The sequence below is a fragment of the Gadus chalcogrammus genome, chromosome 15 (genome assembly GCF_026213295.1).
Source record: "Gadus chalcogrammus isolate NIFS_2021 chromosome 15, NIFS_Gcha_1.0, whole genome shotgun sequence".
NCBI lineage: Eukaryota > Metazoa > Chordata > Actinopteri > Gadiformes > Gadidae > Gadus > Gadus chalcogrammus.
The window spans coordinates 12,032,298-12,059,977 of NC_079426.1; the positions used below are offsets into that span (position 1 = coordinate 12,032,298).

The window sequence follows — 27,680 nt, forward strand, 5'->3', positions numbered from 1 at the left end:
GTTTGTTAAAACTCTAGCAGCAGCATTCTGAACAAGCTGAAGCTTCCTTAGAGTTTGTTTTGGGAGACCTGTAAGGAGACCATTGCAGTAGGACACTACACAAGGCAAGACACTAATCAGGAGAAGCCCACACTGTTGACAGAAGAGAAACAGATTGAACTTTGACACACCTTTATGAAGAAAAATTCAATGTGATTGGCTCTCAGGCTCCAGCCGAATATCTTAGGAGAAGTGATGTGATGGTTTAAAAGGAAGTGGTAAGTTCTCGCTCAGCAGACAAGAAGGTCACTTTTCCTGCTATAGAGAATATTGAGAGCATTAGACAGGATGAAGACTACGAGCGAGGAGATGCTGCAAAGAGACATGTACTCATTTGATATATCACAACTTGGGTTTGTTCTTACGGAGCCATTGGTGAGTAGCATTCTATGGCATTTATATGAAATCACACAAATATCAGAGGTTTAACTATTGCACAGTTCCACCTGGAAATGAAAATAAATGTATATTTTCTATTGATTCATACCATGTGCCTCAACCCTACTTGTATTTGATTTATTGTATTTTTTTTGTTAATAATTTAAAACAGAAAATAAAAAATGTAACACACTCCTAATGTATACAGTGTATAACGTTATTTTTCTTTATTTCACACATACATGGTACTAAAGCGATATATGGAAGGTTTTCATGTTATGTATATGACCTAAAGGGACTGTTTAGGATTTCTACATGCAAAATAATGCAAAAAAGGGGAAAAGGGATGACATTAACCATGGATAATGGCAAAAAGGTTTGTTCTTTCACAAGTATTACTTTGAGTAACTTGTTTTCAGGATTTAACTAACCAGTTTATTATTGCTATTGTTTCAACCCACGGACCTTGCACTGACTGCTCTGAATGAGAAGTCATTTCTGACTAATGTTTTTTTGTGTTAGACCCCCAACGTTTCCTCTGCTCTTTGTCCCCTCCGCCCTATGTTCCCTCAGCTCTATATTCCCTCATCCCTATCTTCCCTTGGCCCTGTCATTGATAAGTCCAATATTAACTCAACAAAAAGTCAATGTGTGGCCACACACCCACTTCCTATTTAGAAAGTCACTGTAGGGGATTTTGAGGGGAGTCATCAGAGGAGTCAACTGACTCCAACCACTTCTTCACTTCTCTATTGATTCCTACCACATGCCTATGAATTGGATTGATTGCAAATAATGTATTTATAACTTAAAATAGGCAATAAATCAAACTATCTATTAATTGATAATATATATATTTAATATTATATAATTGTTCTTCATTCACATGTGGTGCTAAGAGACATACCTTAGGCATCATGCTGAGTTTCAAACGGAAGGTGTTTAGAGTTTATTCTAGGAGGGGTGTCTCCTTTATGGGGAGACGCCTTTAGTGTTTTGTTCTGTTGATCTTGAATATGATCAAATTTCTGATCATTTTCTTTCTGATAACTCTAGTTTAAAATGTTCAAAATAATGGTCAACATTGGACTCAACACCTCCCTATGCAGATGTATCTAGAATTCGTGACGTTGCCCAGACGGTGTGATTCGTTGACCAAACCTCTAAAGTGATCACCACCCAAGGCGCCCCCCAGGGCTGTGTGCTCAGCTCCCCCCGGTTCTCCATGTTTACACATGATTGTGCAGAGACAAACAGTACTAACCTTGTCAAGATTTCTCAGCTCAGCTATGGCGTCACATGTCGTGAGTGTACAAATCATCAATTTTTCCTCACAAATCACCATCTCATGTAGATGGACCAACTTGTTCCTTGCTTGGCATCTTTCTTTAACTGATCATTATTCAGACAGTTTGGCCTTAGTTAAGCTGGAGTAAATTACCATAACGTTGTTTGTCAACTGTCTATAAAAGCAAGAAGAAGGCCAGAGGCTTTTTTTATTTTCAAAGGTTTGAGTACTGACAACAAGTTCTCTCTAAACCTTCCTACCTAGGTTTTTTCATATTATGTCACTGACCCCCCCCCCCCCCCCCCCCCCAGTCACAACCACCAGTGTTTTACAGGGTTATAAATGACATTGTTAACCATATTTTCTGAAATTTGTTATATTGCATTTAATTTTAGATGGACCTTCCGGAATACTACCAGATATGGATGGAAATAGCCCATAACATTTGCCACCTGATTAACACACATCAACTACGCAGTGTGGTTCAAAAGGTAATAATGATGGTATAGGAAGCATTCTGTGTGTGGAACACAGGATATCCCATCAATGTGTAGTAGTTTTGATGTATTTCAGGTATACACAGGGACATAATTAAATTCTAGAGCACTGTATGAACAGCATAACTCAGAATCAACTTATTGTAATATTGTTTATTGTAATATTGGGTAAAATTTATATTTTTAGTACTCAGCACGACAAGCAAACAAAGATAAACACTTCTGATTCCCATATTGGCAATAATTATATTTGATTATATCAAACATGTAGCATAGATTATGCGTGCACAAGGATTACAAATAATCTTTGTAATGAAAAAAACATCAGCTGATGTATTTTGTCCTGTCTTGTCATAAAAACGGGCTCTTTTCTTTTCACACAAAATGATATCAGAGCTCAAATCTGGAAGGCTTGATCCATTCGGTTTTCAAGTCCTCTTATGAGGTACTCTGACCTCTTTGTTTATTCGCGTAGGACATTACTAATGCAGCTTCAACGGGGACGACACTGAGGCGGTTTGTCCGGGCCTCTGTGCCTCTTGAGGTTGTTGGTTTCTTCGCCACCTCTACATCTAACCTCCCAGAGGGGAAGGCGCTACTCCTTTAGTGTTTTACTCTTCAGCCAGTCTCCCCCTAATGTCCTTTCCAGGGCTGGCTGTCAGGTGCCGTGAGTGGCACAGAAGCAGGGAATATTCACATCTGAGCAGCATTTTGAGTGACACCAACCGTTTTTATAATATATGCGTCCTGTGCGTGGTTCAGAACACAGTGTGCTCATGGCGTTGAATCTAATTGGTTTGGGTCACTCAGTTCACTTCGGTTTTGTTGGTTTGGCTTCAGTGTAGTACTTAGCGATGGGGAGTGGCCTGGATAGCAGGTGATTTTTGTGCCATGGTTGAGATTGTAATAGGTTCAGTACAAACAGGATAAATCGTTCAACACATAATTATCCCTAAAAAGTAATAACAGTCATTACAGTCAAAAGATCAAATACTTTGTTTGCTGCAATACTACTTATTTCAAGAAGAAGAAACTTAACCATATGGCATATACTGTAAAACTGAAATAAATGAAAATCCCAAACTGGATAGTAAAACCTTCAACATTAATTATACGAATATGTAACTAATAGGGAATTTAAACATTGTTGTTGAGGAAAGGGGTGTAGAATGCTGGTGTATTCTAGTGTCTCTCTGTGTTCTCGTGCACACACCTGTGTTCACACTTCTTAGAGTTAGAACAGGCCAGGGCCTCTCCAACAAACCTCTATTTGTTTATTTCCCTACAAGGATGAACCAAATGGCCGGATGCCAGGCCATCTGGGTCATGTCCAAGGGAGACACTGTGTCAGTTATTTTGTGAATTACGCTTTCTTTAGTATAATACTCCCCCTGAACCTTTGGTTAGGTGAGAAGAGGTAGCCAAGGAGCACATCTGGAGACTGCTCCTCACCCAGATAAACACAGAACGCTTCTTCTGCCTCTGGAGCCCTGACCCGTGAGCCGTTGTGAACAGGGGTTCTGCATTAAGAGTTGGACCCTAAAATTACTTTAACTGCTTAACTGAAATGGGTTTTGGAAGGGCTCTGATGCCCTTAAGATCCCTGTCTTTGTGCACTATTGTAATTTGGATGCACTGAGCCTTGTGGCCATTTTTATGTAGATGTAGAAAATCTACATCTGCATCTATCATTAGATCATTGACTTATTGTAGTGATACATTTGAATTGAATATTGAAAAGGCTGTGTATGCAATGACATCCATTTTCATGAAGATGGAATACGCGATAGCATAGTGGGTTTGGTACGTAAGGTGCAGCTTGGTACATTATCTTTTAGATATTACACAAACTATTAGTTCCACAAATTGCAGTTTTAAAGATAAAGCCCTAATCTTTCAACCTTCAACGTTTCAGATGCCCATGCTGAGCATAAATCTTCTCAGTAGCTATCGAGAGCTAAGGCTAGCCCACCTGGCGCTGGGGTTCATCACCATGGGCTATGTATGGCAGGAAGAGAAAAACCCTGCCCAGGTAAAGATTTTGTCCCCGGTACTGTCTAACAAGCTAACAAGCTAAAATCAAACTGATGAGTCAAAAAATACATATAAATGCTTCATAAATTCAATCAATTGGAATTGGAATTGACGTTTTTGAAGAAAGTAGTCCAATCCAGGTCGCTTTTAACTCACTTTATTTGTTAAAGTATTTCGGTATGGCAACTATGAAGCAAAAGGGAGGGAATTGCATCTAACACGCGTGGAGAGAAATACTGAAGCTACTTCGACCCCCGGGGCTTAGGCCCGAGGCTCTCTGCGGGTCCGCCTATGTCTCTCACCTCCAATCTCACTCCCGCGCTGGTTTGTATCAAGTGGGCGTGGCCTATGTGAAGTAGTTGTGGCCGGTGTGACGTATTGGCTCCGCCCTCCTCACCTGTCTAAAGGGGCTGCCATCTGTGGCTGGAGTAGTTATTGCAGCTTATGTGTTAGATCCTGCTTTCTAGTGGCTATTTGAGGGTAATGCAGATTGTGTGTTCGATCCTGCTTCATAGTGGCTATGTGGGGGCAGCTTATGTGCTTAAAATACGTAACAATGACTACATTAAAAGGGCTCTTGTTGAAATCGAGTTCTTCACCTTCACACTTGTTTCCCCCTGACAGAGACTTCCCAAAGCCCTCGCTGTCCCCTTCACGCTGGTTTCCCGTAAGCTGGATCTCCCAGCCATCCTGACGTACTCTGACTGTGTCCTAGCCAACTGGAAGCTGAAGGACCCAGCGGGGTGAGCCCCAAAATAATTCAAAGATGATGATGATGATGATGATGATAGTCATCTTCATCCTCATCCAAATCAAAAGCATATGTTCCGAAAATCACTGGCTAACATAGACAGTGTTCTTTTTTTGCAGGGATTTGGAACTGAAGTAAGAAAGCTGAACCACTTGCATTGAGATTTGTCCATCTCTTTTTACAAATTATCTTTCAATCATTCAATTACTTATTGTTCTAGGAACATGGATTTAATTCTCAATTTCCCTGGCAATGAGAGCTGTCGGGGATTTCTATTGGTGTCGTGGATTGTTGAGAAGGCTGCGGTATGTGGCCTTAAGGTTTGTTATAGAACACAATTTTTTCATTTACCAGTAGAAAGCCAGATACCACAGCAGTATTTCTTGTTTGATTATCTTGGTACGGATCAGATATACCAATGCGTTTCTTTAATTAAAAAGCTTTATATAAGGCTATCCCATTTCCAGCTTGGTAAAGTAGGAATAAATAGATAAAATTTAATATTCAAAAGCCAGTTTTGAAGTGAAAATTTACTTTTACCAAATATGCCTCTATAAAAAATGGACGAGTATCAGAGCTATGCAGATTCTAGCCACTGATACCGCTTTTAAACCAGTGTCGGCCGCTATGCACTGACCCAGTTACAGATCGGTGCAACGACAACAGAACGTATACTTCAGCTGAACCTCACCTTTTAGCCTCGCTTTTAGACCGTTATTCAGATCTTACATTGTTTACTTGGTATTTCTGTCTTCCTATTATTTTTGTTATGCTTATGTAAAGCACTTTCAAATCCATTTTATCGCACACAGTAATTTCTTATTATCATACATAGAACTGCATTTAGTTTTTGTATAAAATGTGCGGTATAAAAACATTTGAATCGAATATGGACAACAGAAATCAGTTTGTTAATCACTCAAGCTTCATGACGGGTCAGACTGATGATGTGTTGTTTTTTTGTATGGTGAAGGGTATCCTGGCAGTGAGAATGGCCATGGAAGAGCACGATGAGACCGGGCTGCTAAAGGGTCTCAACGAAATAGCCGCGTCATTGAAACAGATGAAGAAAGAATTGAACCTCATGCACGGTACATGGCCAATGAGTCACCGAAATGTCCTTCTGCAGGATGAAATGGGAGGAGGTTCATTTACCGGCTGTTGATCTTTTCACAGAACATGTCAATCAAACCGAATTCTTTGGAACATTGCGGATATTCTTCTCAGGGTGAGTTTAAAGAATATACTAAACATGAAACATTAATTTCACTACATGTCCACAACATAACCTATCAATGCCTAATATAGTAATATAACATTTCTCCCATCCTGTTTCGGACATGATTACACCATGTAAGAATTCAATCATTGAATAACAATCAAATAAAATCCTATACAGCATAAATATAGACTAATATTGATTGAGCTAAGCCTAACAGAATCTCCCCCTTGGTGTTGCTCAGGTGGAAAGACAACCCTCAGCTGCCAAACGGGCTGGTCTACGAAGGCGTTAACGACGAGCCTGTGTATTTGTCGGGCTGTAGCGCGGCCCAGAGCTCAGCGGTACAGAGCTTCGACGCCATCCTGGGCGTCCAGCATGAGGAGAAGTCAGGTAACCCCACGGACTGTAATAAATATGGACGCAGTGTTCCTGACGATACCACACTGCCGATCAAGGGCATTACATGGCCCCCTCGCAGTAGTTTAAGGCAAAGACTCATTGATATTCAGTCCTTAATTACTTTTTTTTACAAAAAGATAACTGTAAAATGGGTCCTCCAAAAATAGATAGTATGGAGATGAACTACAAACTATGGTCCTAAACAAACTCCAAATTTTCCTGTTGACTTAGAATGGTCTCGGTTATTTTAGCATCCCTATAGCCCATTAGATGAAGTACGTGTCAGTCCCTTCCACCAGGGCTTCATAAACAGGTGGTCATGGCTGCCACTTGGGTAACCCCGCTTGTTCTGGATCCATCCAACTCAGACCTTCCTCTGGTATTTCGTTCGCCAAACATGGCTTCCAGAACTGCACTCGTTTGCATGTCACTCAATGTTGACTTCACAGTCAAACATTGTGTGACATGGATATTAATATAAAAGCGTTTACATAATTATTTTTTTATAAAAAAATTGTACATCGACCACCTTGTCCGTAGAATTGAGCCATATCATGGATATAAAAAGTGGAACATTATTTTTTTTTTCACTTCATCCACAGTTAGGGGACCAGTTCATACAAGGTCTATTACTATCCAGCTTTTTTGGGCATCTGCAGTCATTGTTCGTTTGTCCCATGCTAACCAAACCCCTCTCTCCCTCTCTACACCAATCCATCCAGTGGCCTTCCTGAGGCGCATGCGTCTTTACATGCCCCCGGGCCACAAAAAGCTGATCGAGACCCTGTGTAAGCCCCCTTGGCTCAGGGACCTGGTGGTCCCCAGCCCTCCGCTCCACCAGGCGTACAACGCCTGCGTCTCGGCCCTGGAGGACCTGAGGACCTTCCACCTGTGTGTCGTGGCCAAGTTCATCATCATCCCGGGTGGCCAGGCGCGGGCCACTGCCGGCCGCTGCCCGCTCAGCGGTGGGGGCTCGGGTCTTGGTCTGGGCTCCACCGGCACGGGAGGGTCCAACCCCATGTTATTCCTCAAGAGCGTCAGGGACGCTACCCATAATGCACTTATCCCGTGTCCCTCACTGGGGGAGAGGATCTTGCCATTAAGTATGTGTGACAGGAATTAATGAACGCGGGGGTGATGATGGTAACAGCCCGGAGTGGTTTGTTCCGCTTGTACCACAGTTTAGCACGATTATATTCTTTAGTCTACAAAATGATTGTGTTTATTTATATATATATATATCAGCTTACATTTTTATACCCAATAATATTATATCAGGGGGAGGGGGCTTAAAAAAAGTTGTATTTAGTTGTTTGATAACCACTTTATCTAAGGGCAGTAGCACTTTCCAATAATTGTCTTTTTGTAGTAGAGCACATACTATTTCAAAATTATTAAAGATTGTCAAGTGTGTATAGTGTCAACTTCAGCAGTTAATCATACTTATTGTGCTGGTGAAAATGGTTCTCTCCATCTGTATATCGCATTGCTTTTTTGCTGATCTGATCAATTGAATGGTGCTGCATTTGTTCAAATTGTCGCTAAAAAGCGTCATTCACATTTTCACTTATTTTTATTCATCAGTCAAACACTTCCACATTCTCTTTATCGTTTGGGGCTTTGTCATGATTGGATGTAAACATAGTAGGTGATCCAGAGAGAAGTTATTGACTATTTACACAAATTTTAACTAAAAGTCACAAAAAATGTAGCTGCATGTGTAAAAAACGATGGGTTTAGCCAGAGGAATCGGAATTGACCATGCTAAATCTTAATCCAGGACACCCTTATATAAATATATAATACATCTATATAATATTTGAAAAACATCAATTGTATACGTGAAATAGTTCATATTTCAGTTGTTTGATGAGTTGCCAAAGAAAATAAATTAAGAGCATTCATTTATATTTTCCTGCGTTTTACAATCCAAATATAAAGTTTTTCACATAAATAGGACGGACCTTAGCTACGACTTGGCAACGGGAGGCAGTGGCGGTTCTAGGTCCAGTTGCGCCCCGGGCAAGACTTCCTACAACCGGGGGGACGGGGGGGGGACGGGGGACGGGACGGGACGGACGGGGACGGACGGACGGACGGACGGACGGACGGGGGGGTTGTATCGTGAACCTACGGACTTCAGTGGGGGTTTCATTCCGTCTGTGCACGGCACCTTCTCAACGAGCAGGTGTGCGCCTGCAGCCAGAGGGAGCGCCAGAATACCATGTTATGTCGTACTTCATTGATAACCGCTACGCAGCGCGTTTTCTTTTTGTACTGCTCGTGGCGCCCCCCATGTGATTTGGCGCCCACCACAAATATGCCGCCCTGGGCGGCTGCCCGGTTCGCCCGTGCCTAAAACCGCCACTGACGGGAGGTATTCTAGTCCGCTGAGCTATGAGCCAGAGAGATAACGTTATGGATTGTACATATTTATAATTCGAAATTCGTCCCAGCCTTTATACCACAGATACTCTAGGGCAGGGGTCCCCAACCTTTTCAGCATCAAGGACCGGTATGATTCTCCGAAAAGTTTCACGGAGCGGGGGGGGGGGGGGGGGGGGTTATGTTGGGTTATGTTGCGCAGAGGTTGCCAAAAATGCAAACATGTTATATGCAATCTAACAACTGCATATAGACTTATGGCATGTAAAAGAGTGACAGTATTGCGAAGTGAATAAAAAATAATAATAATAAAAAAAAATTATAAAAAAAATAAAATAAAATAAATAAATAATCTTTCTCTGCGGACCAAATGACCCACGGACCGGTACCCGTCCGCGGACCGGGGGTTGGGAACCGCTGCTCTAGGGTCTATAGCATATTCTTAAGAATAAGCATTGTTTGATTACAGTTTAATTCATTTTTCACAATTTACCAGCTTTCGTTTTGAAGAATGATCACCGCGCCATTTGTTTCAAAGGGAATGGCGACAGTCTTTAGTTTAAACATAAAGTGTACATATTTATAATTTGAAATTCGTCCCAGCCTTTATAACACGATACTATAGGGTCTATAGCAAATAGAAGCGTTTTCTGATTACAATTCATTGTAACGGTAAGCTGACAACATCGCTAATTAACACTTCAACTGCAAATGAACCACACAGAGATAACCATTGCAACCGGTCAAACTAATTTTCTTCTTGCGATCATTCTGCACACACATCTGCTGTGTTGATAAACAAATAATCCCCCTATACTACATTCTCATTGCCATTTTAAGTGTTAATTTTACAGTTTAACAAGATCAGGTGGAATCAGATTCAGAGAGTATGTCTTCAACGGCTCACCACTGCCACCATAATTTGCAGTAAAGACATGCATATCATTTGTTTTTAGGGAAATTAATGGGGAGAAAAAACAAAACAAAAACAATTAATAAAGTAATAGTGTTTACTTCATTATGTATCTAAACTTATCGCAATTTATTCAATACCATGGGTAGCAACAGTACTCTTAAATGGTAGTGGCGGTGTTGAGGTTGAGCGAAGATCTAACCAGGGCATCCTGATTTTATTAAGACGTAAAAATGTATAACTGGTAGGAAGGAAAACCCTACTAGGGAAAACAACAATACAATCAAATTAAAGTTTTATTACTGGATATATTTAGCTAAACGTAAAAAAAAACATAATGGCCATTGCTTGCTACATGTTCAGGGATACTTCTACCTCCACCTTAATCCCCACCCACAAAATAACGTGATTGTTTACTAACAGAAAAGGGTTCTACAGTCTCAGGTAGAAGAAAGAATGTCCGGGAGACACACCACAGTTCACTGTCAAGTAGCAGTTGGCCCTAGAGGAAAAGTGTTACCGTCTAAGTTTCAAGAGAACCCAAGAGAAGAGGACTGCTCTTTATCAGCAATGGAAAAGACCCTTGGACCGAAGTTCCTGATTGGTTGTCAATAGAGGTGAAAGGGCCGAAGGGACCAACAGCTTTTTTTATTCAAAACCCAGCCCCATTGCTGGAGGCTGGGATCTGTAAGCATGCAATTGTTTGATAAACTCAGCCAGCAGTAGTAAACTGCAAAGAAGTGTAAAGCTTTTATCCAACACTGTCTAGACTGGTCACTGTAGAAATACCCTTGTAACAATACCCTTCTGAAAGCTTTATACACTTACACTTATACGTTCTCTGCAGAATATCTCAGAAAACAAGAAAACAAGGTGTAACTACGTCCCTTGCAATTTTTGGTTTTTGGCGCTTGCTCTCTCCTGTTCCAAAAATGAGAAAATGTGAGAACTCTCCAAATATGCTCAACTTTATCTTGGTTGGATTGTCAAAGAACGTCCCGGACGATGCATCACAACACACTACACAGGGCAGGACAACCCGATCTGTCTTTATTATGACTTAAATACTATTTCTGTATTCAGCTTTGAGGGAAGAAAAATTAAAATTATTTCCTATGACTACCGTATCAATGAGTGCAGTGTGGCTATCTGAAAGAAAATTAGCCTTGTGTTTCACAAGTGTTGTTGTTTTTTTTTATTCTGAAGTAACAACAGTATAAAAATGCATAATGTTGCACAAAAATAACAAATTGCACTCGCTCAAAGTACAACATTTTGCCGTGAAACCCGGGAACCAAACTAAAATCAGAAGGTAGATTTGTGTTGAAACACAACAGGTGTGTTCTAATGCTTGACGGATTTAAGGTATATTCTATTGGATCAAGCACATAAACTGTTGTGTAAATAAAAAATAGCGTGCAATTTTTTCATATGATCAGCTACATATAGTCATTTTATTTGATGGAACTGTCAATCATCTTGGCTGTGACATAGCCCTTCTATTCTTGCAGTTGCTGGAACAGCAGTTGCTAGAAGACTGGTCTGGATCACTGCAGAACCACATTACACATGGCAAAGCCAAATGATACTTCTGCGTCCAATAGTCGCCAATCAACAAGAGTCTCTTCACCGGTGCCTTCATTAATGCTTCTGCTTCAGTGATTCGGAGCTTAGTCTGCCCAAGGTCACCGAGAGTCTTGACATTTGGTGATATTAATAATGTGAAGATGATCCATTGTAAAAACGGACAGATATGAAGATGTCCTTAACTGCTCTATCGCAAATGAACCGAACGCAACGCTTTGAAGGGGTGCCTATATACGCCCGCCCATGAATAGGTGTACCTATGGCTATTCACTGCAGAAGTATCATTTGGCAAATAGAGCCACTTCATAGACGTCACCAATGGTTTAATCACCCAGACCGGTAGGCCTATGGCCCCTCAAGGAATTGAAGGAACCCATTCTAGGGGAAAATGTGCAAATTTTCCATCACAATCTGTACTCCGAGGGTCACGATGGATGGGTACAAGCAATTGCCAAGCCTTCAAGGACAAAAAGAGGCATGTCAAAATATCATTTTCATATTCTCTTTTGTGAATGTCAATAAAACACTGCTATTTGTCATAGAAAATACTAGTAAGTAAGAAAATCAGCAGCACGAGATTGAAAAATTTTCAACATCTTATATTAGTATGTTAGAAATTCATTTCAGCGCATATAACATTCTTTATGTTGAATAACTGTCTTGTTTTCTCTTTTTTCATTAAAAGGTCATCAATATAGAAGACCAAAAATAGCAGTTCTGTGAGAACAGTGTAGTATATGTAAAAAAGAACAAACTAAGAGTTGCGAAGAATTTCTAGAAAACAATTTACATCACAGCTTTCAGTCTAGAGATGGTTGACAGTGAGGACTTGATCACATCGAGTCGTTGTCGTATTGGTTCTTGTTACACAACTGGGGGGCATTTACTGTGAATTCAGGGCACTTCCTTGATGCCCCCGAGAACGCCATCTTTCTGAACAATTTACAAAATATTTTAGACTTTCTGCACAATTTTCTCTCATCTATTTGAACTTTTATATTGTGAGTGTCGACTTGAATGCAAATATGGACTATAATATCGAATGAATATCAATACCAAAAAATGCCAAATACTAAACAAAAAATGTATGCAGCAGAATGGTTTGGATGGTAAATAGGAATCATATAGCACTACATGGACAGAACATTTAAGACACGAGTGATCTGATGCACAATTAACCAAAAATGAGACAGATATATACCCAACCGAAATATGAAACAAAGAGGTAGAGCAGACGAATGTCAACTGTAAGGACGTGGAAAAGCGCTGACACACAACCCACTGCCACGCGCTCCGCTCTATCAGGTCCTCATATCCACCGTCCCCTCGACGGAGTGTGAGCTGGTTGTGCTTTAGCCGAGAGCCGAGGCCAGAGTCTGTTTAACGTTTGTAGCGTCACTTGAGAAGAAACAAAAGGGCCCTTCATGAAACAGCACCTCCTTGTAGTTGAGCAATATTCTGTAAGACAGGAGAGTGCGGTTTGTCACATGGCTTGTTCACACAGACCGTTGTCCTGTCATGTATCCCTACCTTCAATTCATAAAAAATAAAAATGTTAAAATAAAGTTAAATAATATAATTGATTTCATTGCATTTTCCATTTGGTTTCCATACTCACCTGGGGGTGTGAGGTGGGTTGGACCCAGACAACGAGGTTTCCCGGGAAAATGAAGAATGACATGATCTCTCCGACTTTGCAGTTTCCCCAAACTCACCTCCATCCTCCAACGTTAATACCAAATCACGATTTAAATGTTATTATTTTGTAATTTATAATGTCTACCGTTATTTACGTCTGCTTTTCCGTTCCAAAGGGGGTGCCATAAACCTGTTGATTAATCCAATCCATCTGCTTCTATCTCTGCTTTTCCCTTGCCTGGATCTCCTTTCAAATCACACCGCTATGGTAATCCGAAAAGTGCGAATCCCCAGCAAACAAAACCGGAAGTAACCGTGGCTATAGGAACCAGAGTTTCCAGCGAGCGTGTTTCTTGGACTCCGTCTTGGTCCTGCGCTTGGGGGTGGAGGTGAAGACCTCGTGGGGGTAAGGCAGGGTGGGGCACTGGGGGCTGTCCTGGGGGAACAGCCTCTTCATCAGGGGCAGAAGTTTCTCCTCCTGTTGCTTGAAGTCCAGCTCCACACTGAACAAGATCAGACACACAAATATGGAAGCAGGGAAATGAAACGACAGCCAGTGGTTATGGGTGTGTCATGGCATATGGCAATAGTACAGTCAGATCCCTTAATGACATGCCATACGTTTATTCAATCATCCTTACACAGTATCCAGATGTTTCTGTAGCGCATGTCATTCATAATTTAAAATGGATTTTTTTTCAAATAATCCACCAAGTTCATTCCTACAACCTCTTTTGTTGTTATATTCATGAGAAAAACCACAGCCGTACGTGACACATTCAAGGTTGATCGTAGTGGGCCGATATCAGGCTCCAGTTCTTGTTTTTTGTATAAAAAAACATCTGAAAGTGTAATATCAGTCTTTAGTTTCTGGTGAATTCCCTTATGTGTCGCGTAGCCTGGGGCATTTCCGAGCACAGATATTAGTTTGCTCTTTGACACTAGACAACAGACGATGTCAGACATGGTGTATTGCTCATTGAGGAAATCTGAGAGAACTGAGACTTCACAGAGACTGTTGTTTCACCTGTTGCTGATCTTTTTGAGATTTAAATAACCACGTCAGGAACGCTGCAGGCTATAAAACTTGGCCTGCACCTTATAGGCCTCCAACTTACTAGACTTAGTCCTCCCATAGCCAATCGCGTGAGACCTCTCTCTGCCCATTTCACTTTCACTTTCATTAACTCTCATTCCAAATGTGATAGATGGAATATGGAGTCACCTCAGAACCCCATGAAAAACCACCAAGTTGGTAGGTCCTGGCTCCTATTAAAACATTCAGTCATACAGCACAGCCATGTCCTATTTGGCTCACAGTGCAATGGGTGCAAGGAGTACCTGTACCCACAACCTGGCTCATATTTCAGTGCCTATTTCAGCACTAATTATAGACAGGCAGACATTAGTATAATCTCAAGCTGTGTCTTGCATTTAGAAGATGTATGTATGCGTTTATCAAGACACAAAGGCCTATTTGTTTCAATCAGAACTATTAGTCATGTGATGTAGCATATAGGCCTACTGAATTTAAGCTGATATAATGGCCCAGACACAACGGCTGTAGCATGAAATAGCATTATGCTGCATCATATAGCTTGAACTAAGAAACATGCTACTTTCACACTATTCAATTTGACTTCAACTGTTGCATTCCTAACCACCCGGTTTGTCCTTGCTCTTTGAGGGTGGAGGCTTAGGAGGGTGTCAGATAATTTGGACCTGTGAAGCCCATTCGAGACCGTGACCGTAATTTAGGGCTATGCACAATGAAATCGACTTGAAATCAGAGTCTTGCCAAACAGCAGAGAGCAGGAGCTACGGCGAACAAGAGCACCAAATCTTGAGATTATCTGCCCATGTTAGCGCACAAGGACAGCCAGAGATGAGAGGCTGGGGGGAGGGGGGGGAAGATTAATCATCTCGCTGAGGGCTCAACATGCTTCTGTGTGGTTTATCCAAATCCCACGCACACACACGGCGGGCAACAATGTTGCGAACAGTCATCAATTCATACTGCGCAACCTATATGATGTGTCAATACACCGATTGTACACTAGGGGAGGATTTGTCAACCATTCTGTATAGATAATAGGTCAACTTTTTCAAAAGTAGAGCAATTACAAGATTTCGATGCTTATTAGAATCAAAGCTAAACTAGCCTAAATGTAGTCTGTTACAGCTGTGCTAATCAATAACCAATCGGTGGTTAGGCAACATCAAGGCGGATATCGCATTGCTCAATGATGATGTTTGGGACCACTGCTTCCGGCACTTATGTGTTGCAGTTAACAAGCATGTATGGACGTTTAGCTGTGCTCCGCCCCCTGCAGCTACTGTGACCACTGCCGATCTGGGTGCCGGCTGCTGTCTGCTGTCTGTCTGTCTGTTGGTTGGTTCATCTGAGCTAATGCAGCGCTCAATGATTGTCCCCCTTAGGAGTGCTTTGGCTGCGGCCTATCACTTCGTTCATGCAGTGGGTGTGTGTGGCTAGTGTGCTTTCAAATCTCCTCTGATTTTGTCAGCACTTTTAAGTGTAAGGTTATTTCCCCAGCTGCCAACATACAAGCTCTCTCCCTGTCTATCTCTCTCTCTCTCTCTCTCTCTCTCTCTCTCTCTCTCTCTCTCTCTCTCTCTCTCTCTCTCTCTCTCCCTGTCTCTCTCTCTCTCTCTCTCTCTCTCTCTCTCTCTCTCTCTCTCTCTCTCTCTCTCTCTCTCTCTCTCTCTCTCTCTCTCTCTCTCTGGTTACTCACAACTTTCAGTCTAACAAGACCAGTAGCACGAGCCAAAGTCAGTCTAACAATGTCTATGACTTGGAATAAGATGTACTTTACTAATCCCAGACGGGAGAGCCAAATACTAGCTTGTATTGCCTCTACTATGATGTCTCTGCGATTGTGACAGCTTTAAAAGATCATTGTGGGAACATGTCCCAATATTAAGATGTCAAGGCATGACACAAGGACGTCATCGGAGCCCTCCTGCCCCAGGTCATGCGCCATACTCTTCTTGTTGAGCTTTGATCATTTTTTACTCATCAAGGTTATTAGCCTAGCAACAAGAGCGAGGAAGTGGAAGGAAAAAACATTCACATTAATTAGAAACAGAAAGAGAAAATGCTTTCTCAACAATTATTCACGAAAGCAATCATAGCCTTTTCATCTCTGCATGGGATTGAAGAGCAAATTAGATATGCAGCACCTCATTTTGCCAAGTCTGGCTTATATTCATTTCACATTTTTGCAGAGAAACCCTAAAAGCAGCGTATTTAACCAATATCAACCTTTTCGTTTTCATGAATGTATTATATAAATTGTATAAATGTTGGTGCATGTGTTTATATATTAAGATAAGCATGGAAGTCTTTATGACATCTCTCTCTATCTCGGCATCGTAGGGATAAATAATAAACATTTTAAATCACGTTCAGCAGCTATGTGTTTCTGAACCTTGCATTGTTTAAATAACTGCCTCTCTGGGTCCTATCTTGCATGCAGCGCAATTGATTTTCTACAGCGACGCATATATTTTTGCTAGTTTGCACCCATCGCAAAGCCGATTTCCCCCGCAGCAAACCTGCGCCACTAAACTTGGCCCTGACACCTGGTTCACACTACATGCGTCCGTCAACGGATGACCGAGGGCGTGTCTGACGTATAGGGGACTATTCTTTGTAGATGCATACTGCAGCCAATCAAATCGCTTCCCGCTACAAACCCAATGTGTGGATATAAATACAAAAGATGACTTAAACAACAGGTGACTACAAACAATCATATCATTGCACATTATATTAAAAAAAATATAATGGACCGATTTTTACTGCTTCTTCCTGATTTTTAATGCAAAATGGATCCAGTAGACGGGTGGAGTGTATTTGCATAACCGCAATCTGATTGGCTGACGGATCCGGCGCTGCCTGAAAAGTTGAAAATTTCTCAACTTTTTGACGCAGGCCACGGAGCCAAATGGACGGACGGACCCATATGAATTTCGCGAGCACCCCATGCAAAGTCAATGAGATCCGTCGACGGGCGGAGGTAGTGTAAACAAGCCAAAAGGTGTGTCGGCGAAAAGCAGAGGCGTGTTACGGCACAAATGATACATGGTGCTATCTTACAGATCGATAAAGCAACTTGCGCAACTGACAAATACCTGGTCTAAGTGCACTAGCAGATAGCACAGTTGGCGCTGCTATTTTGACGTACCATGGCAGGTCGGAACTGCAACTTTTTTCCATAGGGGCTGCAGGAATGAACACTGTATTAGGCTATGCCATGCGTTAAAATAATAATAATAATAATAATAACAATGATAAACTCGAGCAAAGTTGGCTATATCCAAGCCTTCCAGAACAAATTCTTGTTTTAGGGCCTAAACGATAACGTTGGTTAAATTATTTGGGAAAGAACAGCGGATACAGTGGTGATAAATTGTATTTAAATCAATGCATATGGAAACACATCGAAAACATCGTTTTACCGCGAGTGAGTGTTAAAAATAATGAATGAACACAGGCGCACGTGTGTGCATCCATCTGTTTAAACAAACGCAAACTAAACCAAAAACGCATAATACAGTCCATGGCAATGCACATTAACGGGGGGACACATGCATATTAGGAAGACAAGTCGATAACGATAATGTATACAATACTGGTAGGAAACGACTATTCCATGTGTAAACGCGCTGTCAAAATATCAACTCCTCAGGTTCAAATGCGCTCATGGCTCTTAAAGGGGATGGGAGATGGCACTTTCATTGGTTTATTGCACGTTACGCCCAAACCACACCTACGGGTAATAAGGCTATTTCAGGGCAACCCTTTTTAGATTTGCGTCGGGCGCAAGATCAATCTATCCGCCGGTATAATAGCAACAGTGGCAGAGCCCCGCCCACAAAGCTACTTCCGTTTTGCGCTTCTCATTTGCGTTTCAGACCGTTAAAATAGGAACCTCTGTATTTTTTTCACTCTGCAAAGTCATATCGTACAAGAGTAAGACCCGCAACAGTAAATGTAGACCTTTTATTTATCAGTCCCTACCTTCAATCTCTCTTCCCTTCGGCAATCCTTCACCCCTTGGTCCCCTCTCCCTCCTCCCCCTTCCTCTCCCCCACCTTGCTCTATTCCCCAACCTCTCTCTGTCTCTCTCCCCCCCCGCCGTCTTATTCACCCTCCATCATCTCCTTTCCTCCACTTCCTTCCTCTTCTTCTCTCTTTCTCACGCACCCTCTATCTTTCCCTCTCTTCCTCTCTCTGTATCTGCTCTCTCTCTCTCACTTTCCTGCCCTCTCTCTCTCCCTCTTTCTCACGCTCCCTCCATTTCTCTCTATCTCTGTCTTGAGCCTCCTCTCTTTCTGTCTCTCTCCCTCTAATGCCCATTTGTAGCGGTGATGGACGATTGCAGTATGGGGGGGGGTGGGTGCCGATGTCATGAGAGAACTGAATTCTGGGCAAAGCCCGTAGATTGACTACCTTAGTCGAGCGATGGCCGGAGACTCCAGAATTGATTGGACATATTGGTGCTGTCGCGGTGCTGTCATGGATGGAGCTCCACCGTCTGGGATGATTTTGTGTGAGTGTGGTTTGGTTCGGTTTCAGCTTTCCACAGTTTTTCATAATTATTAGCACATTTCCCTCCCCCAGCAGTGGTGCATGGGCTTGTTTTCATTTGCATTTGCAGAGCAAGACCAATTTTGACAGATTTGTACCTTTCAGACCAAGTCGGATGCAAATTATACGCAGCACAGAACGTTGTTTCCTGGCTGCCTTGCTTGCATGTAAACAGCAGCATTGCCACGTGGTAATCTATATCCTCTTGGTCGACCAGTTTTTAATGGATCTCTCAAATTAAGAATCTGCCAGGCTCAGATAAAAAATATGGATCATTGGAATATGATAGTTTCAGATAAAATATTTTCTTTTGTGAAAGCGAATGCAGACTTTCTGAACTCACTTATCATTGACTGTATCTAAACTTCCATTTAGTAGAATACTGGTATTCTACTGAACGGACTCCAGTGTGGCTTTAAAGCATTAATACGTAAAGGACACTGACATGTATCTATTCACATAAGCATCACTACTGATCACATACTCTTTCTTTTAATGTCTTACCCTCCAGACCTCTGTCTGTCTTTCTGCAGCTTAATTTGTTTGCCTTTAAATGTTTTATTTTTTACTGTATATTGAGGTTTTATTTTTTTGTTCCAGCTCACTTCTGCTCAATTTATAACTTATTAATGTTGTAGCTATATATCATCAAAGTGATAAGAATTACTTAATGCTGTATGATTCAAACTCTCGGAAAATACATGCAACACACATAGTTGCTTTGTTAAACTGGAAGAGAAACAAGGAAGAGACGATACAAACATCATGTGACATAGTCACACATCTAGCCGGCCTCATCTCATGACAGGAAGTGTAACCAGGTGTAGGTTGTCAAAACTCCCTCATTCATCATAATTTGCCCTGTAAGCTTGTTTGCTGATAACCTAAAGCAGTTCCTCTTTCGATTTGTTTGGTGGTGGTGGCTTTTGTTTAGTGATCCACTTAGCTACTGATGGGGAAGGCTTTGGTTACTATAGAAATGACCGCAAATACATAGTATAATGAGAGAATGCTGGTCAATAAATTGAATTCATGCTTGTCAAGTCTGCTGGGAAAATCCCTTTTTAGGCTGTTATCTATGTGCTGCTTTCTAAGAAGACTTTAGAATAACATTAAAAAAGGGATGATTCTTCTGTTTGCATAAATTACTTTTATAGAATGTTTATGAATATTCATGCTCTATTGTGATTGGCCACTTTTCCTCATTCGGAATGGCTTCTGTTTGTAGATCTGTGAGCTTGTCATTTGTCATGGTGAGTCGTCAACGGGTTACGCTTTAAAGGGGATGTCACCCTTTTAAGGGGATGTCCCATCTGCGTCCCAGACTCACAGCTTTCTGAGCAGCGACACCCAGAACAATCTCACCCAAAAAAACAACTTGATATTAAATTGATATAAACTATAACGGAGTGGTTTGCTTGCTCACGATTGACCTGCAGAGTGAGTACACCATCACCGGGGTGCCGTTCAGCTTCCCGTTTGCCTCTCTCAGACAGGAATCTTGTGGTGCTACTCTGCCAGACGTCGAGACAGAGAGTTCTAGTTCCTCTCCTGCCTGCTCCTTCTCTTTCCTTTCACGCTTCCTCGATCACTTTCACGTTCCAAAAAACAAAAGCACAACCACAGACTGGCTCTGCCTTCTCACTTGCATCATGTCTCCGTTTACGCTCCCCCAGTGCCAGAAAGAAAAGAACAGAGGCGTTCAACACTGGCAGGAAGACATGTGTGTGTGTGTGGGGGGGGGGGGGGGGGGCATAAAGACCCACCTGTATATGATGCACGCGCTATTTCGACACGTGTCACAGTTTGCCGTGTCCTGTCCCGTTCGGTACGTGAGCCTGTCAGGAGAGAACAAGAGGGAACAAGTTTGTAGATATTATCCAGGATATGACAGGTTATGACATCACTTGACAGGGGATGACATCATCGTTTCAAGGCCTTTCTGGGAGAAAGATTCCCCCCTATAAATACAATAAACCTTGCTGATGACGCCTTGCCCTGAGGAAACTATATCTAGTGACATTTCAAGGATGATTTGAACATTTGCCTTCTCTCCGTAGTCACTGATTAATACTCATTTATTCTTAATAGGATTACCGGATATGATAAATGTGCCCCTGAACACCATATTGTAGAACGTTAGTGTTAAACGTTTCCTAAATCATATATAATTAAAAATCAATAGCTCTATGTTCACCCTTTTTCAGTACAGATGGCAACACTTATTTTACAGGCTGCTCATTACTGTTTTTTTGTGTGACTAATAATGAGTAATACAGCGACAAAGAGTGTGATGTAATTTACACCTAAAACCATTAATTACAATTTGTTTACTAAGAATCGCCTGAAATCCATACCGTCTGTATAGGCATTGTACCAGACTGATTAGGAAGCATGTTTAACTGTTTTGCAAGATTAGAAATTTAATTTAAACATTTTATCTTTAAATAACGCCTGCTAACCTTGCGTTAAAATCTGTTTGAATTGTTGTGTGTGTGTGCTTGAGTATCTGCATGCATTTCAAGTGTATATGTGTGCGTGTATGTTTGCGCTTGTATAATATCAATTGTTCATTTACAATTGAGTGTGTGCGTGTGTGTGTGTGTGACTGTACATTATTAACTTGTATGCGGCATACGTGCCTGGTCCTGTCCTAGCACAGTATGTGGACCACCACATTCACGTACAAAAACACACATTTACACAAACACACACACACACACACGCACAATACCCATTGACTCAAGCATTAATTGTCCTTTACACGGCTGCATGTGTAGTCATGGCGACATCATCCTTTGTGGCGTTACTTTACAGCATGCAGGAATAATAGGAGGGGGAGATGCAGGAGGGGTGGTGGGGGTTGAGGAGGAGAGGGGATGATGGAGGCGAAGTAGGTGGAGGGGGTGAGGGATCGATGGAGGAGGAGCAGAGGGGGGGAGTTGGAGGGGGGGGGGGGGGGATGGAGAAGGAGTGGAAGATGGAGGAGAAGTAGTTGGAGGGGGAGAGGGATCGATGGAGGAGAGGGGTGGTTTGAGGGGGAGAGGGATCGATAGGGGAGAAGGAGGAGAGGGACAACAGATGGAGAAGGGGAGGAGTCAAAGCAGAGATGGGGAGGAGGAGATGGAGAAGTGGAGATGCAGCACGAGGGGGTGGACAGCGGCAGCAGCCCTGCAGTGTCTCAGGTTAGGGATTGGGGCCCGGGGGGGAGGGTTAGGCAGGGGGGGGTCAATAGCACATGTAATCGTGCTGTCACCAAGAGCCCCTCCGCCTGAGGGAAGATGAGTGAAGGGGTCACCCCCTGTGACACTGGAGTTGACCCTGGCAGGCTGACAGAGCCTGAAGGTCCTGGATTTGGGAGGAGGTCATACTTCCGTCCTCATGCACACACACACACGTTATACACACATGCGTTCGCACTCATACATCGCGCACGCACGCATGCAAAAAAAAAAAAAAATTACACACATACGCACACACACACACACACACACACACACACACACACACACACACACACACACACACACACACACACACACACACACACACACACACACACACACACACACACACACACACACACACACACACAGCAAACACAATATGCCCAGTCCGACAGCTAGTCCCAGATGCATGCTGTTGATTTATGTTGTGTATGTGCAAGGTATGTATGTAATATTAAAATTTCTGAGGGCCATTTAGTGGAAGCTTTTATTTAAAGTGTCTCATAATATCGTCAGTTCATAGCTTGGGGGGTGGGCCACAGTGTGATTCGAACCCCTGACCTCTCATGCAGTGTTAATGCCTTGTTCTACTGGTGGAACAACCCAAGACCAACAATGCCACTATCGCAGTTATGTTCTGGAAATCCACTACGACAGTCGTATCATCTCAATGACAGTACTTCCACTGTAAAATGGACCACAACGTGTGTGTGAGTGTGTTTGCACACGATATCGACGCTTTCCCAAAACGACAGATATTAACGCAGAGGCAGAATGGTCCTCCAGCGTGTTTGCACGGCGGAAAGTCCTCCGCTAAGCTGCTTGTTTGTTGGCACAGTTTTACCACAGATCTACCACTGGGCCCACGTCAGCTGGCCCGGGTCACATGCTGCCCTCCCCATCCCAATCCCCCTGCCTTCATCCTTCTGCCTGCCAATCATCCCTGCCTGTCTGCCTGCCTGGCTGGTTCATCTGTCTGTCTTTCTCCCTGTCTATCCGCCTGCCTGTCTGTCCATCCGTTGGCCTGCCTGAGTGCGGTTCTGTCTGACCCTCTGTCAATCCATCTGTCTGACGGCCTGTCTGTCTACCTGCCTCAGGGATTGGCATTGCTGTCACCCAATAAACACTTTAGGCAATCATTTAGCGAATGACAAAAACACAGCATGCAGAAATGCTCTAAAAACTATAATTTGTTCTTTACTATTTACATACTTAAACACACACACGCACGCACGCATGCACGCACGAACACACACACACACACACACACACACACACACACACACACACACACACACACACACACACACACACGCACGCACGCACGCACGCACGCACGCACGCACACACACACACACACACACACACACACACACACACACAAATGACCATGTGACCATGTGATCATAGGTGACAGATTCCTCAGTGCTTATCGCCGGGCGAGGGTGTCAATGTCCACTTCCTGCCCTTATGGACAGACGCACAGAGACACACACACACACACACACACACACACACACACACACACACACACACACACACACACACACACACACACACACACACACACACACAAATAAACTTTTTACAATTTAAGTATTAAGTTATTTAGATTATGCTTTTCTCCAACCCGTTCTACATTTATTTGCTTTAGATACATATATCATCAATAAATAGGGAAGGGTCAGGGGCAACTTGCCCAAGGATGCTTACAGGTAGGGTGCGGACGTTGTTTTTTTTCACCTGAAACCCCATGGAGGAAAATAATGTCAGTGGGCCTTCATCATTGTATGCATAGCGTAGTTTATAGATTTCACCCTGCTACGTGACTGCACCGTGTGTAATTCTGCACTGCAGGGTTCTCTGTGTCACTGTGGGTATAGAATATATTGATCTTCTGGTGGTCTCATTAACGTAACACCACAGCCATTTAATACCGCCTACGAGGGAGTTCAACACCGGCCGGTACATCTTCCTGTAACAAGTTTGCTTACAGGTAAACTTCCTGCTTGTATTTAACATAAAAAAAACATTGATCAGTTTGTTAGGTAAGACGATAATGGTCCAATAATGAGGATCATCCTTCAATGTTTGCACGGCTGTCCTATGCATTGCACAAAAAACGGGTGCATAATATACCTTTACTCACCCTTCTCTCAGAGCCTCGCCCTTCTCCAGCTCCTGGATGACTCCCAGCAGGACTTTAATGGTCTCCTGGCTGGAGTTGATGAGATTCTCCATAGCCTGAAGCTGTGCTTTGATATCCTTATCCCCGGACGACGAGGGTGTAATGGGCTGGCTGGCCCCCAAACGGGGCCCCTGCGACTGTCCAAGAAGCGAGCCCTGGTCCCCTGCGCTCTCCGTGTGCTGGAGCTTAGAAGAGGCGGACGCGTGCCGGGTCCGGCAGGGGTCCAGGGAGCGACCCGAACACTTGGCATTGTGGGGCAGTGTCTGCGACTGCTGCCCGTTTGGATGTGAGCCCTTTTTTCGCTTGCAGCAAGCCGACGGGCTCCCCAGCGACTCCACCTGCGGCAGGGAGCTCCAACCGCCGGACCCCATGCCCTTTGACCCCGTGTCCTGAGAAATGTCCCCGCCGGAGGTGGTAAACCGGTGATCAGTGGAGGATCCCCCGCCACCACCACCACCACCACCACCACCACCACCACCACCACCGACAGCCCCACCACCACCACCAGCCCCCATCTCCTCCTTGGGTAATCCTTTAGACCGGGATCTTCTGGGGCCGCACACCTGGTACTCCGGCTCCTCTTTCCACGCGGGAGGGCTGCATGGATGGGAACCGGGGTCTTTCGGGGGGTCGGAGCACAGGGGTCCGTCTGCAAAGTGAGCACCAGACAGCAGGTCCTCGGTGCCGCTGCTGTCGTCGGTGTGATGCAGCAGCGCTTTGGTCTGCCCCACGATCTTCCCCTCGCACGGGGAGCCCGGCGGCCCCGCCCCCCCCCCCGCCTCCTCCCCCCCCCCCGGCCCTTGCATGTCGCTCAGGAACCCGTTGTTCTGCTCCCGGTAGGTCTCCACCACGGCGGCGTGTTTGAACGTGTGGCCCCTCTTCCGCTCGAAGGGGAAGGTCTTGTAGCGCAGGTTGATGTGCGGCGACGTCTGCACGCCCGTGCTCCGGGTCACGTTGGGGATGGAGCGTCGCGAGGGCATGGTCATGTACCTCCGGTGCGTCACCTTACAGGAGATGGATCTGGAGCGCCTGGCGCGGCGCTCCTTCTGGGCGTCGCAGATGTCCTTGAAGCGCACCTGGAGGGCCCTGTGGCGCTTGCGGACGCGCCGGTCGCCGGGCCTGGGGCCGCAGGGCGCCTCGAAGCTCTGCTGCGACGCGGCGTTGTCCGAGTCGGACTCCGAGTGGGAGCTGGAGATGACCAAGCGTGGGCCGTCCTCCTTGCTCACCATGTTACCTGGGGAAGGGCCGGAGAACACGCACACACCGTTAGGGCATCCACGCTTTGCATGTCTTCTGCAGTGCAATGACCAATGCATTGTCACTACCATGTCAAAAAAAAGGGACTTAATCAAAGTTTCTCTGTGTATTGTTCATCTCAGAACGGTGTACCCCTCTTGAGTCTATGCAAAGCCACCAAACGGTATTCATGTATATTTTTGAAAGAATCTTGCTGAAGATTTTAGACATTATGAATTGAACCCAGTGCATTTCAGCTGGGAGTTTAAATGCACTGAAATGCCGCACTACTCTTTCCTAACAACTGCACTATATGCTATGAATAGTCTCACGTGTCTTTGATAAAAACCCAATGGTGTTGCAAAAAAGAAAAAGCCCATAATGGAAGAAATGCTTTGAAATGAGGATTCATATTCATATAACCCTAATGGGAAATATTGGATTCAAAATGAAATGAGATTTGTGCTAGATTTCCTAGCTAGACCTTGTCATATACAATGCCGTGGAAGGAAATTAAATATTGTCTGATATTGTTGAAAAGATACATTAGTCATGCTTCATAATGTTCATATGACGAGACCACCCAAGAGTCTGACTCATTTATTATGACACAAAGAAAGGCCAGACATGGCAGCTTCCTCGAATGTGTTAGATGTTTAATCTTTTTGAGAATGATCAATTTGGAGACAAATCCATGGATGTGATTGCCTAGCTGAGAGGAAATGTATTTTAAAAAACAGTAATATATTTGACAGGCACTTCCACCTCCTGTTTAAAACAACAGGAAGGAAACATAATCGGCAAGGCGATAAAACTGATTGTAAGTTAAAGTAACATTGATTTTACTTTATACAGTCTTGGTTTATGCAACCAAACTTGCTCAAATGCTGACTAAGGAGTTACTCAAACATAATTTGCAAAAGGCATATTAAAATACATATGATTTGAGAAACACGCTTGAAGAATTGTTTAATGAAGACGGTGCAATACTAATTACCATGGATATAGTTAAGAATCCCTCGAGCATAGCACTCATCACATGCTATAAAAAACCCATTACTTGCATACATTTTCAGAACTATGGAAAATGCAACCACTGGTACATGCTTTTATTGCACTTGAAAGATCTGTGTATGTACCTGTTTTTCTGTGTGTGGATGTATGTGTACTTCTGTGTGTGTTTGCATGTGGACACAGTAACATCTGAACACTAGGGCATGTCTATAAATATGTATCCATTTGTGTTTTTGTGTGTGTGTGTGTGTGTGTGTGTGTGTGTGTGTGTGCGTTAAGAGACAGAACATGTGCGTGCTTTTGCACACAAACACACACACACACATACACAGACACACAAGGACTGATAATGAAATAGGGGTTAGGTTGCATGCGTTTGGACTCTTGCCATCACTTTAAACTGGCAGAGCATCTGCTGTGACCTCCCCATAGCTCAGGGTGACGATGGCAAGGAATAAATTCTCTCTGCTCTTCCCTCCGCTCTCCCACTTTCTCTCTCCCTTACTCCACTCTCTTCTCCTCTATCTTCCCTCCCCTATCTTTTCTCTCTCCACTATCTTCTCCACTTTCCTCTCTCACCTTTCTCCACCCCTCCCTCCTATATTTTTCTATCTTCCTCTCCACACTCAGCCTCTCGCTTCTCCATGCCCTCCTCTCTCTCCTCCACCCTCTCCTCTCTCTCCTCCACTGTCTCCTCTCTCTCCTCCACCGTCTCCTCTCTCTCCTCCACTGCCTCCTCTCTCTCCTCCACTGCCTCCTCTCTCTCCTCCACTGTCTCCTCTCTCTCCACCACCGTCTCCTCTCTCTCCACCACCGTCTCCTCTCTCTCCTCCACTGTCTCCTCTCTCTCCTCCACTGCCACCTCTGTCTCCTCCACTGTCTCCTCTCTCTCCTCCACTGCCACCTCTGTCTCCTCCACTGTCTCCTCTCTCTCCTACCTCCTCTCTATATTCTCTGCTCTCTCCACCGCTTTCGTCTTCACTCTCATCTCCACCCCCTCCTCTCTCCTCCCCTCTCCTCCATTCTTTCCTCTCCCCCCACTCTCATCCCTCCCCTGCACTCTGACTCTTCTCCATTCTCTCCTCTCCCCCTCGCTCCCCTTATCATCACTGGAAGGAGAGCAGTCGGGCCATGGCAAGCAAGCAATACACAGAGAGAGAAAAACAAAGAAGGGATGATCCAAAGAGAGAAGGAAGGAAAGAGAGAGAGAAAGAAAGAAAGAGAGAAAGAAGGAGCTCTGGTGTTGGCTGCTTGGGGCCACCCTGACTAA

General features: G+C 43.7%; 2 protein-coding genes across 3 annotated transcripts; one reads left to right on the forward strand and one right to left on the reverse strand.

Annotated features, from left to right (window-relative positions):
• Window positions 1-258: 258 nt before the first annotated feature.
• LOC130405237 (indoleamine 2,3-dioxygenase 2-like) lies at window positions 259-8,338 on the forward strand. 2 transcript variants are annotated; one of them, XM_056610279.1, is made up of 10 exons: window positions 259-414; window positions 2,101-2,196; window positions 4,118-4,234; window positions 4,861-4,979; window positions 5,107-5,121; window positions 5,208-5,307; window positions 5,961-6,078; window positions 6,164-6,215; window positions 6,451-6,599; window positions 7,331-8,338. In XM_056610279.1, exons 1-10 carry the CDS (start codon window positions 328-330, stop codon window positions 7,729-7,731), a joined length of 1,254 nt encoding a protein of 417 aa, XP_056466254.1. In that variant the 5' UTR covers window positions 259-327; the 3' UTR covers window positions 7,732-8,338. The 2 variants fall into 2 exon arrangements, with proteins under 2 accessions (XP_056466254.1, XP_056466255.1); XM_056610280.1 differs by having other exon boundaries at window positions 5,208-5,292.
• Window positions 8,339-13,450: 5,112 nt separating this feature from the next.
• On the reverse strand, window positions 13,451-25,389 carry LOC130405102 (inhibitory synaptic factor 2A-like). The gene is made up of 4 exons (XM_056610075.1): window positions 24,649-25,389; window positions 24,122-24,549; window positions 20,512-20,583; window positions 13,451-13,634 (listed from the first exon to the last, which is right to left on the reverse strand). The coding sequence occupies exons 1-4, from the start codon at window positions 25,387-25,389 to the stop codon at window positions 13,451-13,453; spliced, it is 1,425 nt and encodes a 474-aa protein (XP_056466050.1).
• Between the last annotated feature and the right edge of the window lie 2,291 nt (window positions 25,390-27,680).

Coding starts and splice junctions, on each gene's coding strand:
- LOC130405237 (XM_056610279.1), top strand. CDS start 328: ATGAAGACTACGAGCGAGGAGATGCTGCAAAGAGACATGTACTCATTT. Junction 415..2,100: donor TTGTTCTTACGGAGCCATTG/GTGAGTAGCATT, acceptor ATTTAATTTTAG/ATGGACCTTCCGGAATACTA. Junction 5,308..5,960: donor CTGCGGTATGTGGCCTTAAG/GTTTGTTATAGA, acceptor TGTATGGTGAAG/GGTATCCTGGCAGTGAGAAT.
- LOC130405102 (XM_056610075.1), bottom strand. CDS start 25,389: ATGGTGAGCAAGGAGGACGGCCCACGCTTGGTCATCTCCAGCTCCCAC. Junction 24,550..24,648: donor CTGGTGGTGGTGGTGGGGCT/GTCGGTGGTGGT, acceptor GACATTTCTCAG/GACACGGGGTCAAAGGGCAT. Junction 13,635..20,511: donor AGCGCGTGCATCATATACAG/GTGGGTCTTTAT, acceptor GATCTTGTTCAG/TGTGGAGCTGGACTTCAAGC.